At 37.6% G+C, this 19728-nt stretch overlaps 1 protein-coding gene across 5 annotated transcripts; it reads left to right on the plus strand.

Moving 5' to 3' along the window:
* The first annotated feature begins 73 nt into the window (after positions 1-73).
* Positions 74-19414, plus strand: BROX (BRO1 domain and CAAX motif containing). Of its 5 annotated transcripts, none has more exons than XM_007107667.4 (14): positions 74-424; positions 1033-1221; positions 3356-3474; positions 6499-6605; positions 6937-7033; positions 10102-10197; positions 11188-11260; positions 12274-12379; positions 13092-13181; positions 14703-14788; positions 15896-15977; positions 16284-16434; positions 17662-17821; positions 18822-19414. In XM_007107667.4, the coding sequence occupies exons 3-14, from the start codon at positions 3374-3376 to the stop codon at positions 18906-18908; spliced, it is 1236 nt and encodes a 411-aa protein (XP_007107729.1). In that variant the 5' UTR covers positions 74-424; positions 1033-1221; positions 3356-3373; the 3' UTR covers positions 18909-19414. The 5 variants fall into 5 exon arrangements, with proteins under 5 accessions (XP_007107729.1, XP_007107730.1, XP_007107728.1 ...); XM_007107668.4 differs by having other exon boundaries at positions 1033-1103; XM_007107666.4 differs by having other exon boundaries at positions 1104-1221.
* The last annotated feature ends 314 nt before the right edge of the window (positions 19415-19728 follow it).

The following is a 19728-nucleotide window of genomic DNA, read 5'->3' on the forward strand; positions in this document are numbered from 1 at the left end:
GGCTCCGCCCCCGAGGCCCCGCCTCGTGTTAGGTTGAGGCCGCCCCGCTCCACCGAGCGGCCGCCATTGTTATTGCGGCATTCTTCCTCGGTGTGGGAGGTCCGGCCATCTCTGCTCTTTGTCTCTGGAGGAGACCGCACCTCAAGAGGAAAGACTGTGGAGGAATATCTAAGAAAGGGTTGAGGAACGGAGTGTTTTAAGGGGGCTGCGACAACGCGGCAGCCTCAACCCCCCGAGCGGCGCGCCCTGCCGCCTCGGTAGCTGTCATGGCCGCCCTGACCACGTGATCGGCTCCCGCAGGCCTGGTTTCCGTCGCTGAAGTTCGGTAATCCGGGCTGTGCGACTCCCTCCCTTTCTCGTTTGCGGACTCGGACACTGCCTTTTTTTCCTCTGGAGGGGTGCTGTACAGACATCGAGAAATCCAGTAAGTATGTCATGAGGATGGGCGTTTCCCACTACTATCTCTACCCCTGTCGTCTCCCCGGAGTCCCAAGCAATAGGGTCAAGGTTTTTACACAGGTTCCATAGACTCCCGGATAGTGGTCCCCAAAAGTCTCCTTCAAGTGTTTCTAGGCACTAGAAGGAGGCTTTTGGGGACCACTATCCGGGAGTCTATGGAACCTGTGTAAAAAGTGCCTTGAAACAAACGAGAGAAAGAAATTAACATTAGCCCCACGAATCAATGGTATTAACAGCTAGATTCACCGAATCGCCTTGCCCGCGTCTCCACTAGCAGTTGGGGGGGGGGGAGGGTCTTATAGCTACATAGGAGTTTGTTTAGGCACCTTCTGCCCGCCTCTCCCGGGTAGATAGTATCGGCTTTCCATGAAAATGCCTGTTCAGGAGGGGCACGCTAAGGTGTGCGCCTGCGCAAGGTCTTAACGGCGTTAAACCGGACGAGGCCCTGGAGGGAGAGGCTGGGTGGTAAACAGGAAGTGGACGTTAGGAGCTTGGGGGCGGTAGGTTCGACGCGGGACCCAGGGTCTCCGGAGTGGGGAGCCCTTGTCGGTAATCGGACTTTTCCTGTGGCAGCGGGTTAGGTGGCAGCCTCGATCCGACTGTCGTGCTGGTGGCTTCAAAGGCACCCTTCCTTGCACCTGCAGGTGGGTGTGTCGTCCTTCTACCCCGCCCTTCGAATTCTTGAAAACTGGAGTGCGGGTGTCTGACCGGACAGATTGGGCAGGGGCAGAGAACACGGTACTTACCCTCTTCGGTTCTGAGGTAAAGATATATAGAACTTAAGACATTTTCATCCAGGACGTGGGAGGCCGCCTTAAAAGAGTATTTGTGGAAAATTTGTTGTCACAGTCAAGTGTATTGTGTGCCATTATCTCTGGGAGGCTTGGTTTATATGCACAGAGATGCAGTATTAGTTTACTTAGGTTATAACGGAGATTTACGTGGATGATATTTAGAAGGTTATATATTTTTGAAGGACTTGTTAAATGTTTTGAGTTACTCAAATGAACTTGCTCAATTTTTCATTGAAGACACAGTGCGTTTCCTCATCCTTAAATAGCTGGTGCTCTCCAAAGCCGGTTTTGCCATGAATAAATATGGTAAGGGAGGTGCATAAAGTAGATATTTTTTCCACTGTGCAGCCCACGTTTTTTTCCCCGATAAGAAAAATCCGTGGACAACGTTGTATATAATGCTTTCAAGTTAATTAAATCTTACCGATTTTGTCTCCCACTTCCCGAAATCTGATTGCCATATTTAAGTCTTCAACTACACTTTCCTGTATTATCTTCACTATCTTCCCAAGGACTTTTAAGCCAGTGACACACTCCTTTTTTTTTCTTTTTTAACCTGAAAGGTGTGGAACTTAATTTTTTTAAGTTGGCATTTCACTTAGGTAGTTTTTTAAATGTTTTGGTTTTTAAGGATAGACATTATTTTTTTTAATTTATTGAAGTATAGTTGATTTACAGTGTTAATTTCTCCTATACAGCAGTGATTCAGTTATGCATATACACATTCTTTTTCATATTCTTTTTCATTATGGTTTGTCACAGGGTAGTGAATATAGTTCTCTGTGCTATACAGTAGGATCCTGTTGTTTATCCATCCTGTATATACTAGTTTGCATCTGCTAATCCCAAACTCCCACTCCTTCCCTCCCCTACTTGCCCTCCCCCTTGTCAACCACAAGTATGTTCTAGGGATAGATATTATTTTTTTTTTTTTTTTTTTAACCAACAAAACCGAGTTTATTAGGGACTAGCAGAGAAATCACAATCAGCAATATGCAAAGATGGGTGACCATAAGCAAATACAGAGAACAAGCAAGGGGAACATGCTTTTACGGGGAAAAGAGGAGAGTTGGGAGGGGCTGTAATAAACAAAGAGTCCATTGGAGGAAACTGGGGGTCGAGAGTATGGAGGCTTCTCATTGGTTGGCCTGCTACAGCCTGACTGGCTGAGCCGCCTTGGATGGAGAGAAGTTTTCTTCTTCCTTCTGATAGTAACCTAGAGATACCTTCCTGTCAGAGATGTAGGTTTACTTCTCTCCTGTTAACTGAGGTCTCCTAGCGGGACCTGAGAGCTCCCTGTACAGGCCTGTCCCAACTCCAACTCTACCTGAGGTTTCTTCAGTTACATATGCTAAATATGTTCATAATTCAGCCATTTTTTACTATTTTAAGGATAGATATTATTGATCAAGTATCATGTGGGGTTTTTTATCATGAAAATATTGATTCTTATTAGCTATTCTGTGGAAAGTATATTTATTATAGAATACATGCTACAGCCAGTCAGTTGGCATCAGCAATATCATGTGGGAGATACAGTTAATTTAAGACCTATTTCTGTCAAGTAATCTTAGCAGTCTAAATAAGGGTCACCATTTGAACCTCTTTCGGAATCACGTTCCTCTGCTCCTGTGCCCTTCTCATTTGCAGCTGTCCAACCAAAGTCAGGTACTCCACTCCTCAAGAGTGTAGTTTGGGGACCAGCAGCATCAGCATCTCCAGTCCCACCCAGACTGCTGAATTAGAGCCTGCATTTTAACAAGCCCCCACCTCCTGCCCCGACGAGATTTTTATACACATTAAAGTTTAAACATTGCTGCTCCAATATATTCAACATTGCAGTTACTGTGAGCACATTTACAAATGCTGTTTTTTTATAGGCCTGATCTAAACATAGGCTGCTATAAACAGACAGTTAAAACAAGATTGATGTATGGCAGTGAAGCATTTTGTTTATGTATATGTCTGTTTTATATATATTTTAAACTGTATGTATCCTGTAGTAATTTTCAACCTTTACTTTAAAAAATATTTTAATATGATTTACATTGCTTATTAAATGTTTTATCTTTAATTTTTATACATTTGTTTTTTGTCAATAGGAAAAACACCTGGAGAGAATGACACATTGGTTTCATAGGAACCCATTAAAAGCCACAGCTCCCGTCCCTTTTAACTATTATGGCGTAGTCACTGGCCCTGCTGCTTCAAAAATTTGCAGGTAAGTTTGTCAGTCTCCACAAGTATTGATTGAGCCACCCATGGATACAAGGTACTTTTTTAGGGTCATGCACATGCAGAAGTATGTAACACACTGTCCCTAACCTTAGACTCCTTATAAACTTATAAATGACATGGGAAAAGTTGAATCATAGATTATTTAAACTGGATCTTCAACTTTAAGTCAGGGAGTGAGTCCCAGAAAGGCTAAATAGTCACAATTAAAGAGTTAAGCTATATGTTACAGCAGTATGAGAGACTCCACAAAGTCATATATGGATATTGTTCATTGGCCAGATAGTAAATTAATTGAGTTCTGAGCAGGGAGAGGTCCCTGTGACCTGAAGTAGCCTTCAGAGTGTTCAGTAGGAGAGAGGACTCGAGCTGGGGTTTAAATGCATTGTATGGCTTAGATCAGGGGTTGCCAGACTGTGTCCTGCAGATTGGCCCAATGATTGTTTTCATAAATAAATTTTTATTAGAACATAGCGCCCCCCCCCCACTTATTTACATATTATCCATGGCTGCCTTTCCTCTCTACGGTAAGATTGAGTATTCCCAGCGGAGACTTTATGACCCACTAGGCCTAGAATCTTTATCTTCAGGCCCTTTGCTGATCCCTGACTTAGATAGTAAGAAGGGAGAGGAGAAAGTCATTTCTGTTAGGTAAACCTTTGTTCTAGGGAGTATGAGTAGAGCAGTTTAACTGGAACAAAAGAGATAGATGCAAGAGATATTTCGAAGGAGGCATCAACTGGCCAGATGTCTATGATTTGCTCTGGAAAGTTGAAAAGGATTCATTTAGTCTATGAGATACAGAACCTAGATCATCAAGACATTGGTGGTACCAGTAAAGGAAAATCAAGAGAATTGCTACTTTTTGTGAAAAGAAGTAGTTGGAGCAAAAGGTTGATCTAGATCAGGGGTCAGCAAACTTTTTCTGTAAAGGGCTAAATAGTAAATATTTTAGGCTTTGTGGGCTACACACAGTCACTATTGGATATTCTTCTTTGTTTATTTTTGCAAAATTAAGCTGTGGGCCGTATAAAAACAAGTTACAGGTTGTAGTTTGCCAACCCCTAATCCTAGACATTGGTCCCAGCTTAACTGTTTTATCTGTAGCATTGGGCAAGTCTCTTAAGTCCTTTGGGTCTAATTAGTTATCTGTAAAATTAATAACCTAAATTAGATACTTCTAAGGTACACTTTTCTCGAATTTTGTCATTTTAATATGAATATAACTTTGCACAAGTTGGTTTGCAGGTGATGATTGAATGCCTACTTGGAAATAGCTAGCAAAGTATTCGAGTCTAGAAGAGGCCTTAAGGATTCAAATTCTGGGGACTTTCCTGGTGGTCCAGTGGTTAAGGCTCTGCACTTCCAATGCAGGGGGCGCAGGTTCGATCCCTGGTTGGGGAACTAAGATCCCACATGTTGTGTGGCATGGCCAAAAGGGAAAAAAAAAAGAATTCAGATTTTTTTCCGAGTCCAGGAATTACTCCCTCCCAGCTTTTAATTAAATAACTCAACAATGACAGATTCATAAGGTAGCCCATCCCATTTTTGGTCAGCTGTATATAGGTGTTGCTATATACTTTCTTGGAATCAGCCTCCTTAGAGCTGGTACCAATAAACATTCCATCTAGACCATTCAGGTTTAAGTTTGTGCTCCTTTCTAAATATCAGTGCTACTTACAGTCCTTCTAAATCTTAAAATATTTGAAATGTTAGTATTACTTCACTCGACAAAGAAATTTGAGTATGTGCTTTATCCCAGACACTGAGTTCTGGGTATACAGTTCCTACTCTCTTGGTGCTTACAATTTAAATTTAGTCTTTAGTCATTTACACCCAATTGTCTTCAGTCATGGTCCATGTAATATGATTTCTGGATCCCTCGCTAAGCAAGTTGCCTTCTGAAAGATGTGTAACTGGAACAGGACCAAGTTAGAGCTGATAATGTAGATCTAGGATTAGATGTAAAGTTATACTCGTAGATGAGACCTCAGAAGAGAGAAGAGCAGAAAGCCAAAGACTAAACATTGCTGGAGGTGGGAATATGAAGGGGACATGGAAGAAAATAGAGAAGGAACTTTTAGAGATAAGAGGATAATCTGGAAAATTTGGCGTTATTGGAATCAGGGAGAAAAGAATTTCGAGAAAGAAACAATAAATGTCTGCAACATTTATTGCTGCAGAGAAGCAAAGGAGAATGGAGACGAGGGAGCAGTTTGTTTGTTTTTTTTTTTTGTGGTGTGTGGGCCTCACCGTTGTGGCCTCTCCCGTTGCGGAGCACAGGCTCTGGACGCGCAGGCTCAGCGGCCATGGCTCACGGGCCCAGCCGCTCCGCGGCATGTGGAGATGATCTTCCCGGACCAGGGCATGAACCCGTGTCCCTTGCATTGGCAGGCGGACTCTCAGCCACTGCGCCACCAGGGAAGCCCAGGGAGCAGTTTTAAAATGACTAGTGGCCATGTGTTTTTGCATGTTTGTGTGTGTGTTGTATTATGGAATGCAATTTTAAAATCTGGTTTTGTACTTAAGTACATTTTGACATAATGTCAAATTTTGAAATTTTAAGAGGATACTAAAATTATGTACAAATGTTAAATTTCCATTTTTCAAAAAACTTCTGTTGTGAACTGGTCACATTAATTTACTCATTCTTAATTCTTTCCTCCCGCCTTAAAAGCTTGTGTTAGTTTGATTTTTTAAAATTAAAACTTGCTGTGTGTTTTTATTATATAATTGTATTCATGATTTGCTCCTTTAGTTGGACTGAGTTTATTTTAGTACAACTTCTAAAACAGTTGTTACTAGAAATTTCACTTACCTCCAGTGTTAGTCCTAATTAAATTCATTCCTGTATGCTTAGTAATATCTTAGGGGGGGGGATGTTTGTGTGTGTATTTAAGCTTTTACAGTTGAAACTTTTAAGCCACTTTTACATAAATTCGTTGTAATACAGCAGATTCATTGTAATATAGCTTACTTAACATTACTGTCTCTTTCTGTCTCATTTAAGTGACTTGAGATCATCTAGAGCACGACTGCTTGAATTGTTCACTGATTTGAACTGTAATCCACAAATGATGAAGAATGCAGCAGATTCATACTTTTCACTTTTACAAGGTTAGTTATTTAAATCATTTTAAGTTTTTAAAAGTCAACTATGTAGAAGTTCATATTTGATTCTTAGACTTTTCAAATTTGAATAGTTTAGTCTTCTAGGTTATATTCTTCAGTATGCTTGAGTATCAGAAATGTGAGAATGTAAAGGTAGTATGTGGTCTTTCTAACATTTTGAAAATTAAATGTATGCATATTTCCTATTATGTTACCTTAGGAGAAGGGGATAGAGGGGCTGGGAGTTTCATTCGGGTATCTGGAAAAGTCATTATCTGACTAATAGAGACACGTGATATTTCCAGTAAAACTGAAAATGTTTTCTATCTTTTTATAGGTTTCATTAACTCATTGGATGAATCTACCCAAGAAAGCAAGTTACGATATATTCAAAATTTCAAGTGGACTGATACATTACAGGGACAGGTTCCAAGGTAAGCAGCACCAACAGTACTAAATTCAAGCCATTTTTGTAACTGTTTAGCTAGTGATTAACTCATAGCCTCTGTGTGGAAGAAGTAAAATGTAAGTCTGATCAGCATTTTGCCTTATCAGGAAATTAATGTAAAACTTTTGACCTAAACTCCTAATGCAGTCTATTAAGTACAAACAGAATTTGTTACTTCTGGACCAAATCATTTTTGAGATAATCAATATAAATGTTAACTAGATTGAGCAGCCTTGACTTTTAATAACACACAAAGAATGGTTTGGGAATTTGAAACCCAAACCTAGATTTTGGTCTTTGCCTCCGTCCAAGCAGAGCAGAATTTTGCTTTCTCCGCTACTTTCCTTTTCTGATGGATAGTTCAGATGCCTCTGGTCAATCTCCTTCTTTCTTTCTCCCCATTCCCACCCCAGTTCCATACTCTTTTTACTGACAGTACTGTATTTGTTTTCTTCCTGATTTCACTGTTTCTGCTCTTTTTAAAAACTTCCCCTCAGAACTTCCTCATCATTCACTTGAAACTAGTTAGATCTAATTATAACGAAACCGATCATAATGGTGCTAAATTTTAAAATACTTTTTTTTAAACACCATTGGGTTGTTTAAATAGTCATATATCTTTATCTCAATTTGCTTTAGAATTGACCATTTTATAAAATCAGAAGGGAAGGAAATGGGGATTGCCAAACAACCAGGGCAGGCATTACAGTGGAAGGAGTGTGGACTTTGGATTCATACACACATAGATCAGCCTCAGAGCTTCTCCTGTGTGAACATCTGCTTCCTCAACTGTATGTTGGGGTTACAGGTATAGAGCTTTTGTGAGGAACAGAATAGGAAATTTTGTATTAAGGGGCTGATATAATGCCAGGCATTAATAGACATTCAATAAATGTTAGTTTCCTTCCTTCCTTCCTTCCTTCCGTGGGAATATTGTATATAATAGAATTCATAAATTGGGTAGGACGTTGCGAACTGTGGGTCCTTTCCAAATTTTAATATTCTGGGATACCAAGGTTTTCCAAGTCCTCATTTTCTGTTTTTCTTTATGTACCCCTTTGTACTTCATCTAAAATTAAGGAATATTTTCCTTAAAAACTTTTTTTAAAGAATCAAATCTCGGGCTTCCCTGGTGGCGCAGTGGTTGAGAGTCCGCCTGCCGATGCAGGGGAAATGGGTTCGTGGCCCGGCCCGGGAAGATCCCATGTGCCGCGGAGCCTGCGTGTCCAGAGCCTGTGCCCCGCAACGGGAGAGGCCACAACATGAGAAGCCTGCGTACCGCAAAAAAAAAAAAAAAAAAAAAAGAATCATATCTCTACCATTGTTACATTACAAAACTTTGGCACATTCTAAAGTGTTTTGTGTTACATAAATTTGGCACTTTTCCCCACCATGCTAAATATTCATTCCTTGTGACAGCATTTCTCAGCATAGTTTTATGAGACAGTGAAGAATTATGTGATAAAGGCCTTAAGTTATAATGTTAAGTATTCAGTACATCTGAGATTTTTAAGTTACTTAATCCTTGATCGCTCCTTACTCAATGAAAAGTGTGCTGTGAGTATATCTTCTGAAAAATGTTTTTTCAAGTGTATACACTCTTAACTACTACCTAGATGTGGTACAATAGAAATGGAGTGTTTGGGAGCAAGGCAGATTGAAATAAACGAAGGGTAAACAGGAGAGAGCTATTCATGAGATGCCATAAAAATTAGCAAAACTATCTTATTATTTAAAGATAAAGTTATAAATTAGATATGCCTCTTAGATCACCATTACTAGAGTTACTAGATGTAATTAGTAGATGTAATTGATTGGAAAGTTCCTGCTGAAAAGAATAAGCCGTTAAACTATGCGTTAAATTTTTTTGGCATGGTAAACTGTTTTAAGAAGTTTGTTCATAACTGTCATGTTTTTGTATGTTATAATGTATATTAAACAGGATAGTTTATAAGGTAGTTTTAAATTACATGTTTTGTAGCAAATCTTTTTTTATTTTAATCTAAAATGTTTCCATGTCTCTATTCCTTCTAAGATGGAGGCAGCAATTAAATAAAAAATACAAAGCAGAATCATGATCCTAGTTTCTTCCCTTTGGGTAATTTTTCTGTATCTTTATTAGTATTATATGGGTAATAAGGGTATTACTTCAGGTTTTTTACTTCATCATTTGAGATAAGTGAGATAATGTGTATAAAGAATTTTCAGGATCTCATCGGAACAACAGTGAATAAAATATTATCTTATTTGCTTTGTGAGCTTTTTGCCATCTTTGTGTCATGTTTAGTTATAGAATCTGAAGGAAACAAATAAGATATAAAATATACTTATTTTTGAGACCTTTTTCTTTGTAGTATACTAATTGGCTTGGCATTCAGAACCTTCTGCAGTTTCACATCAGCTTGGCTTTTTGCTCTCCTGCTCCTCGATTTCTCTTTATGAACTGGCAACTTCAATCAAGCTAGTTGGGTTACTGCCACCAGAAAATTCTTTATCCTTTCTTGTGCATTAACAGCATCATTCCCTCATCTGGGATGTCCTCCTGCTTCCCTTCTAGCCATCTTTCAAGCACAATTCAAACTCTGTTTATACCATTAAGCCTTCTTTAACCATTCTAGCCTGAAATGATCTCTCCTCTGAAATCCACTTTCTTAAAATGTGGTGTAAGAATCACCTGCTCCAGAATCAACTGGATACTTGTTAAAAATGCAGATTCTGGGCGCTTCCCAGACCTTTCTTTGTGGGATAAGTTCAGGTAATCTGTATTTTTAAAACTATTCAGTGTACAGTAACCTTTGGGAACTACTATTCTCATGTTTACGATCGTGAAGTACATCGTGGACCGTTATGTTTAGTCATTTAGTGTTAATTGTGTGTGTGTGTGTGTGTGTGTGTGCTTGTGTTCTAATCTCCCAACCTATATTAAACACAAGGACTCTTCATTTTTTCAGTTAGCATTTAGGTCTTTATGATTTTGTGTAAGATGTATAGTAGGCTTCATATAGAGATGTCTCAGTCATTGACAGTACTTAATGATCATGTTTATAATTCTAGTGCCCAGCAGGATGCTGTTTTTGAATTAATTTCCATGGGATTTAATGTAGCTTTATGGTATACCAAATATGCTTCAAGACTGGCTGGAAAAGAAAAGTAAGTTAAAAGGGGAGGGTTATGTGCATATGTATTATTTTTCAAACATATGGAGCTTCATTATTAAAAAGTCTAGGCTACTGATAAAAAGTATCACTTCTAATAAATGTAAGGTTGCCTCATAATGTTAATATTTTAAGTATCAGAATTATGGAGCCCGCTGTTAAAAGGGAAAAAATTTTTAATAATCTTGTCATGGGGGTGGTCTTTCTGAATAAAACCCCAAACCAAGAAGAGGGTTGACTATTTGACCACATGAAGTACCATAAACAAAGTTAGAAAAAAAATGACAGATTGGTCAAAAAAATTGCAGTGCATATGACAGATTGTTTTTATAATGCTTTTACAAATCAACAGGGAAAAGATCAACAAATCGAAAATAAACAAAGGACATAAACAGGCAATTCGCAGAAAAATACAAAGCCTTATAAGTATGTGAAAGATGTTTTGAAGGATTAAGGAACTGTGAAATAAAATGAGATACAGTTTTTATAATAGTACAGCTGGATATTAGCAGTATGAAACTGGCAACTACCAACTGTGATGCACCTGAACATGGAAATACTATGCAGCCATTTAAGAATGGAGTTGAATTGTATGTGTTGATGTAAAATTGTCTCTTGAAGTAATTTAGGTGATTAAAAGAAGAGCAGAGTGGTGAATATTGTGTATGTATGTGTTTTTTAAGTATGTGCATGCATTAAATGTATATTGATTTTTGTGCTTGTTTATGCACAGAAGCTTATCTGGAAGGAAAAACAAGAAGCCTTTGTCCAGACCCCTAAACAGGAGCTCTCTTTTTCACTTGTAGTTTCTTCTCTTTGGATATTTTTCATGTGCATTTGTTAGTTTTTTAAGTGTCAAAAGGAAGAAAACGTAGTGAAAAACACAAATGACTAACTTCTGTGGTTTTATGAGAATGTATTAGTTGTTGGTTTTAATACCAGAAACGGGATTCATCCTGTAACTAATGTAACCACTGTCTTTTAGCATAACAGAGGATGAAGCAAAAGAAGTCCATCGAAGCTTAAAAATTGCAGCTGGGATTTTTAAACATTTAAAGGTAAAATAATAATAATAAGATATATTCTTAATGCTTTAATTCTTGAATGATTTTTATTTCATTCTTTGCGGGGTGGGGTGAAGGAATTATTTCATCATGTAGAAAGAACTAGTATGTGTTCTGTTTTCCTTATGTTAAGCACCTTGTTGTTGAGTGCAGCCAATTACAGAGTATTAAGTGTTTCCACTTCAGAAAATCATCAGTGAAGTTTACAAGTAGATGATGCAAGTGGTACTTCACTGCTTATTTTTTGGTCTGTTCTGAAAAGATGAGAGAAAACAAAGCACAAAAATGGATAGTTCTGAGCATTTCTCCTTGCTGTATGCAGCAGTTGCCAGGAGCAATCATGATTCTGCAAAACCAAATTTTCTGAGTATATTCTCTGTATTTCAGTGAAAATGCCAGCGGGGCAATCAGTACACACTAATTACATTAAATCGCCTGGAGATGTGATGAGAATTAGGGGAAAGGCTAACGTATTTTCCAACCAGAATTACCCCCACCCCATTCTAATTAAACTACTATTTACTGAAGGCTCCTGGAGGCCAGTGTTGCATTTTCTCATGATAAGATAGTTTTACAGTGATGAAAAAGCTGTGATCCTGAGTGAGCTACAGAACTGTAGTCTTCTTTATATCTACTGTTACTAATGTGAATGAACAGTTCTGGTTGTCATGCAAAAGGGAAATTTGGTTTCCGTTTCAGTTAAACATTTTCTAAGTTGGGAATATGACTTGCATATCTAAGCAATTTATTATGACCCAAATTTTGCTCTTGAATTTCTTATTTTTACAAAAATTTATAAAAAGCTTTAAAAGTTTTAGTGTACAGGAACTTATATTCTCTGTAAGCTTAACATTGCTCCGTTTTACACAATCTTTGTTTGTACCCTAAATTTCTGATAAATCCCTAAATTGAATATCTCATAACTTCAGTTTTCTTTCTAACAGCTGAGTTAAAATAAAATTTGGCTTCTTTGTTTTGTTTTTTGTTTGTTTTTCTTCCTCTCTCAGGAAAGTCACATTCCAAAATTAATTACACCTGCAGAGAAGGGGCGAGATTTAGAGGCACGACTCATAGAAGCTTACATTATCCAGTGTCAAGCTGAAGCTCAAGAAGGTATCTTAAATATTGTTAAGATTTTTTTTTTAAGGAAGTCTATATTGGCATTTAGTTCTTTTTTTAAAATCAGAATTAGCTGGAATTGAGTTTCAGGATTTGAGAAATTTATAGTGAGGAATTTTAAAAATTGATTTTTACCTTTAGTATTTGCCTTCATTTTTCATTAGCTGGAAATGGCCTTACAGTTTAATAATTCTTTTTAAGAGGATTTTGATTTCATGCCGTTTCTGGCAGCATAAAATTAAGTCTATAACTCATTTTTCCCCCCATTCTACCTTGCTCGTTTCTTTTCTGCTTCCACTGTTTGGCTTACCTTGAAATCTTTGCCTTTCAGTGGCAGGAAATAAATGAAGACTTATGTGAAAACAATAAAGAAACTTTGTTGGCTTTTGTTTTTCTTTATTTGGAACTCCAGTGTCCTGAAAGTATTTGTTTCCTCTTACATCATGCAATTTTGTAGTAGGGGTTTTCTGTGATTAGTAATTGGCTAGTGATTTATTTAAGGAAGTGGTATCAGAACCAGCAAGCTCAATGTTTTCTGCTTGTTTATGTTTGCATTTTCTGTAGCTTAGTTTTCACGTTAAAACTTTTAACAAACTGTATTAAAATCCCAAATAGATATCAGACTGTCTTTTGCTATTATAATTGAACTTAAGGTAAATGCAAGTGAACTTAATCATACATTCACTTCATTGTGTTTTGGTTATAGTAACAATTGCTCGAGCAATTGAACTGAAACATGCTCCTGGACTAATTGCTGCCCTGGCATATGAAACAGCCAATTTCTATCAAAAAGCTGGTAAGTTCTATTTTTAGTCTTTAGATTTTCACATTAAGCTCTTGGCTTAGTAGGGACCAAGCAAAGCAAAAGGACTCTCAGATTGTTTCATCTTTTGTAAAGCTGTAGTAATAGCTGCATTATTTTATTAATCTTGTTTAAAAGAAAGTAAAAGAATTAGAGCTGTTCACGGTTAATATGCTCCGTAACTTCTAGTGAAAAGGATGATGCTATCCTTTTTAACCAGTTACATCTAATAATTAAACAGCTGTTTTTCTTTCGAAATGTTTTGGGTCTTTATAGCAACCTTGTAGTTACTATCCTTATTTAGACGACAAACTGAAATCCAGAGGATTAACATAACTATAATCTGTAATTTAACTGCTAGCAGGTGAGAGGCTGGGACTAGCACTCAGGTCTTCTCCTTAACGTATTATTCTTTTCAGTCACTTATTTAGGAAACATGCATATGTTTCTATTTATGAGATGGTTACTCTTTTAGTTGCTGGGTATACAGATTTACAGTCTAGGGAAGGAGACAAACATGTAACCACATTATTATAACATGAAATAAGGTGTGGTTACGGGGGTGAAATAAAAACCTGAAGTATCTGGGCATGCTAAGAGAAGGCTTTCTAGAAGAAGGTGGTGGTTTAGCCTTATTATGAAATATAAATGGAAATTCTAGGTTTGCTGGGATGCTTTAGCATATGGGAAGAATAGAACATTCTGTAGTATGTACAGAGATTAGAAAGAACTTAGCACATTCTGGGACTGTGAGACATGTTTTCGCTGAAACAGGATGAGAGGTAGAAGCAAAGGTTACAAAAGTATGCATATGTGAGGCTATGGATTGGTCTGTAAGCCTGTCTAAGAAGTTTGGCCTTCATTCGGTAGGTATTTGGGACCCCTTAAAAGGTATAATAAGGTCAGTCTGACTTGACTGGACTTAAATTCAAGAAAGGTCCCTATCATTGCAAGATGAGAAATGGGCTTACTAGTGAAGGAGTAGTAGGTGGACTCTAGTTAGACTATATTCATTTCTTCCTAAGTACTGTGGAAGAAATGATGAAGGTTTTGACAAAGATAGCAGAGTAGGAAATGGAGAGGAAGAAATACATTCGAAAGGTGTTTGGCAGGATATATGAGCATGTGTGTTTTACACAAGATGCAGGGATGGGGTGGTGAATGAGGGTTAGGAGAGTATCCTTGCTTCTGACTTGGGTGACTAGACTACTCTTGGCATTGCTGTATTATGAAAAAGGTTGGAAAGAGGTACCATAATAGTATTCATATTTACTTTGAAGTTCTTAGTCATTTCTATTTTTATCATTATCTCAAACTTAAATTGCATTAACCATCAAATCAAAATAAATAAATAAATAAATAAAATCACTTTAAATAAAGCAAGATTTTTAAAGTGTAAATGCTTGAGTTTTAGACTTGAATGGCATGCTGCTTTTAGCATCTGAACACATAAGCTATAAGTCTCCTAGTGAATCAGGGTGAAATTATATTTTGCTTTTTAAAATGTAACTTTAGATCATGCTTTATCCAGTTTGGAGCCTGCATACTCTGCTAAATGGAGAAAATATCTTCACTTGAAAATGTGTTTCTACACAGCTTATGTAAGTATTTTTAGCCCAGAAACAATGTAAATTACTGTCTCTCCAGCCCCTTGAGCACCAGTTCTGTCATCTCGCCTGACTCTTCGTTAGCATTTTACAGATAATGGACAACTCTCAGTAAATGTTCCCTGATGATCAGTGCAGCCATTGTGGAGTAAAGCGAGTGGAAGGAGATGATGTAGAGCTGGGTTATAGCAATGGAATTACTGTTTGATTCAAACCCACTTTTAAGCTGGAACATTCTGCAAACTCCATGAGAATTCTCTCGTTTCATCCTGTTCACTGAGAAAGATATTTACTAATGCTAATTTTAAGACTCACCCATACATTGTATCACCTGGGTTGGTGAAGAATCATAAATAAGATTTCTTATACCTTATAATCTGCTTTCAAACACACTGCGTAAGATCCTGTGCAATCGCTGCATTGATGGTAGACATGTAAAGAATAAGTATGTTCTACTCCAGCCTGGTAACATTTTTCTTAAGACCTGTTTAGTCCTTAACCTTAAATCCTCCCTCCTCCTCCCTTTGCATTAGCACACTAATTTCCCTCCTTTATCCCCTCTGCCCTAATTTTATTTTTTATTTATTTATTTTATTTTTATTTTTATTTTCTTTTCGGTACGCGGGCCTCTCACTGTTGTGGCCTCTCCCGTTGCGGAGCACAGGCTCCGGACGCGCAGGCTCAGCGGCCATGGCTCACAGGCCCAGCCGCTCCGCGGCATGTGGGACCTCCCGGACCGGGGCAAGAACCCGCGTCCCCTACATCGGCAGGCGGACTCTCAACCACTGCGCCACCGGGGAAGCCCTTTTTTTTTCTTTTTTTTTTTTTTTTTTTGCCCTATTTTTAAAAACAGGTTTCAGCAAATAGTTTTTGTTCTCAGTCCATGCTTAAAGGCTAGTTTGGCTTAAGGCTTGACATAATTCCACTTTATATACCAACAGAGATGGGGGGAAGCTTATTCAAGTAAAGAGATGTAAGGGACTGCATTGATACTTCAAACAATGGACAAAGGCATTTCTTTGTCTGATGCATATAGAAAACGATGATAGTGGAAAGCATCATTTGAGGAGAGAATGAATAAAAATTTGTTTCTTTTATCAGGCTTATTGTTATCATGGTCAGACTTTGTTGGCTAGTGATAAATGTGGTGAAGCAATCAGGTCTCTTCAAGAGGCAGAAAAATGTAAGTATTCCTGCCAGAATATTAACTCCTCTTTTAAAAACTAATGTTTAATCATAAAGGGAATGGGCAGTTAAAAGAGATTTTGGCAGAGTTCATGAAAGGGAATGAGAATCAGTGAAGTAATTGGAGAAAAGAAAAAAGTGCTTCGAAAACCTAGAACTTGTAGAAAATACCTACCTGCCCCTTATACTGTTGTTGGTAATGCTCTTATACTAGGTAAAGAGCATCTCTGATTAATAGCCTTTCTAGTATAAATAATCAATAATTAATTATAGTCAAATGACTGTATATCCCTTTCACATGCAGTTTATGCAAAGGCAGAAGCATTATGCAAAGAATATGGAGAAACCAAAGGCCCTGGACCAACAGTCAAACCTTCAGGACACTTGTTCTTTAGGAAACTTGGAAATGTTGTGAAGAACACCCTTGAAAAATGTCAGAGAGAAAATGGATTTATGTGAGTACAGCTCAGTATGATTTTAGTAATATTAATAACGGTATAGTATATGCAGTTGGCCCTCTGTATTCTGAGGGTTCCACATCCGCAATTCAACCAACCGCAGATGGAAAGTATATGGGGGGGGGGCAGGGAGGGGGTATTCTAGAAAGTCCTTAAAAGCAAAACTTCAATTTGCTGCAGGCCAGCAACTATTTACATAGCATTTACATTCTGTTAGGTATCATAAGTAACCTAGAGATGATTTAAAATTTACGGGAGGATGTGCGTAGGTTATATGCAAATACTACTTTGTCTTATGTAAGGGACTTAAGCATCTGTGGATTTTGGTATCTGCCGGGGTCCCAGAACCAATCCCCCAAAGATACCGAGGGACGGACGTATTTATAATGTTTAAATAATAATATTGTTTTAATAATATCACAGTTAGTCTCTATTCCCATACATTTTATATCAAGTTGCTTTGAAGTTGAACATTAATTTTCTATTTAAATTGGTGATAGAATTCACTTGTGTTAGACCTAACTTTTATTCTGCTTTTGATGATAACATATAAAAGCAGGTTTTAAAATTCAAACATGAATTATTAACATACAGCCCACTTCTACTGTCCTAACTTTCTCTTACCTTTGTTTCCCTGCCATTCCTTCTCTGTGTGTTATATATACATATCTTCTTTTGGCATACTCATCTCATTCTGTTTTCAGCCACATATAAAGCGGGGAAATTAAGTTTCTGTCAGTTCTGTCTAGGCCTGTCAAGCAGTTTTCCATTATTAAATCGGTGTTGTTCAAACTGTAGATCAGTACCTATGGAGGTTGTGGAATTAATTTTGTCCCTGCTTTTCGTCTCTTGCATTCTTCCCTTTATATTCTGTATCTGGTCATGCTGCGCTCTTTCACATCTTTGAACGTGCCCAGTTTAACTTTTATCACTTCCTTTGGAAAGCATCCCTGACCCCCCAAATCTGCCCCTCTTTTAATTGCCCCTCTTTTTTGTTCTCACGGCACTCTACATCCCTCATAGCTTCAGTTACATTGCACAGTTGTTGACAGGGTTTCTTGACTTTGTCACCTACTCATCTGTAAACTACGTGAGACAGGAAATTCTTCTCTATGTAATTCATCATTAAATTGTCATTTCCTTGCACAGGGTCTTGGACATAAATAGATACTCAAATAGTTAACAAGTAACTGAATGAATTGCTGTTCCCATTGCTTTTTGCAGTTACTTTCAAAAAGTTCCAACAGAAGCCCCACAACTGGAACTCAAAGCAAATTATGGTCTCGTAGAACCTGTACCTTTTGAATTTCCTCCTACAAGCGTGCACTGGACACCAGAAACGTTGGCTGCTTTTGATCTCACCCAAAGACCCAAGGACGACAGTGTACGAGATTGGGTTTTTTCCATTCATCACAAAAATTTAAAAAGAGAATTCAGACTTCACAGTTTGATATGGTCCTCTATTTAAATAGATGCGTATATTTGTCTAAATGTTAAATTAGCTAATTACAGTGCTTGGTGTAAGATCTGAACTCTTTCAGAGGTAAACCTCTAGACCCTAATTGTCTTCTGATTTTTTACATAGTTGACTGATAATGTTTTCAACACATTATCTTGCCTTTTTACAATTCATCAGAGCCTCCTTTAAGAAGAGTGTGGGAGGACAGGTCTAAAAAGGATGGCTCATCCATGTTTATATTGCTATAGCAGTGCTGTTTTTGATTTAGCATAGTGCATGGTATTTGAAGATGTGACCTAATTTCAACATTCCGTGACATCATCCAGGGGTAAAATTAGACTGCTTTTATTCATTTATATCTAAGTACATCTTAGTGTACTAAACCAAATGGTAAGGTTAAGTGGAAACTTTGAGGTTTGGCTACCAAAAGAGAAGGGGTCTGTGAAAAAAGGGATGGGAATTATTTTGTAGCCATAGCTGCTTCCTTGAAATTGTTTTTTTTTTAAAATATAATTTCCTACCCATACTAAAACCATTATTCCTTAAAATAACAGTTTTTGCATCTTGTTCAGCTTCTTAAATAATGTCCTAAGAGGTAGCGTGTTACTGTCACAAGTAATCTTCAAACTTGAGGGTTCCATGTGCACAGGTTGATGGCTCAGTTTCTCCCTCCTCAGAAAGAGTAAGAGTACCATTAGCTTGATTTTTGCCTACCCATCCAGGTTTTCATCTTCACTGAATAGTTGCTTTCCTGTTATGTCTTTAATTGAATTGGTTAGTATGTAGCTTCTGGCACAGCTTTGTTAGTCTCCATGTTGTGTATTTTAGTATAGCATCTTTATAGTAGTCTGAAGTGGAATAGATCTAGTGTTTGTTTTCCAGATCTTAGTTTATGTACTTACACTGTATTTTTCTTTCTCCATAGGCTAAACCCAAACCAGAAGAAGTGGTGAAACCTGTGAAAGAACCAGATATCAAACCTCAAAAGGACACTGGGTGCTACATCTCCTAAAATACATTGATAGAGTGTGCACTTTGAATTTTCTTCCAGATAAGATAAACCATGGAACTTCATCTTTCTTGAAATGATTTCTCTGAAGCCTGTAGATTAATTTAGTACATTCAGAGGGAATCTGCCTTCAGTTTATTTGTTCTTGATTTTTAACACAGTGGAAGTGTTTCATGCTTTGTTTCCAAACTCCTTTTTAATCAGGACAGCCTGTGAAAAATTTTTATTGTGCTTCTAAAGGGCATATTTGGGGGTTGGGTTTTTCTTCCTGAACTCTGGGTAGTAGTAAGTTTCAGGTTAATACACTATAGGCCAGAATCATGTGGTTTCAGGTGTGTTTTTCTATCTTCACAAAAAAAAGTTTATTTTCCTTCCTCTTATTTGATACCAGAAGCATGACAGGAGTGAGTTTTTAACAGTTAACAGGAGTCAGTTTTTAACAGTTTTAACGTTATGTCAGTTGTAGCACAGACTTGTTATCTTCTGTGTCAGTTACCTTTTCTGGTTGGGGGAAAAAAAATCACTTTTAGTTATTAAAGATCAAAAAATCTTCATACCAAATCCCTTATACATGTTAGAATCTATAATTTACTCCCAAATCAGTGTTTATATGTATGTTGAGACCATTTAAGAGCTTACTCTTATGCTGATAGCCCTGTACTTCATTTCAGTCTCAGTAAGTAAACCTACAATATTTTTTAAAGTACTTTTTTCTAATGGATTTTTTACTTAGGGGACAGAACTTGGTAACAGCTCTTAGTGTTTGTGTGAGAAGACAGAGTGAAAATGTTTTTGCAGAAGTCAAATAATGCGTGATGAAAAG

This window comes from Physeter macrocephalus, chromosome 4, assembly GCF_002837175.3.
Source record: "Physeter macrocephalus isolate SW-GA chromosome 4, ASM283717v5, whole genome shotgun sequence".
Taxonomy (NCBI): domain Eukaryota; kingdom Metazoa; phylum Chordata; class Mammalia; order Artiodactyla; family Physeteridae; genus Physeter; species Physeter macrocephalus.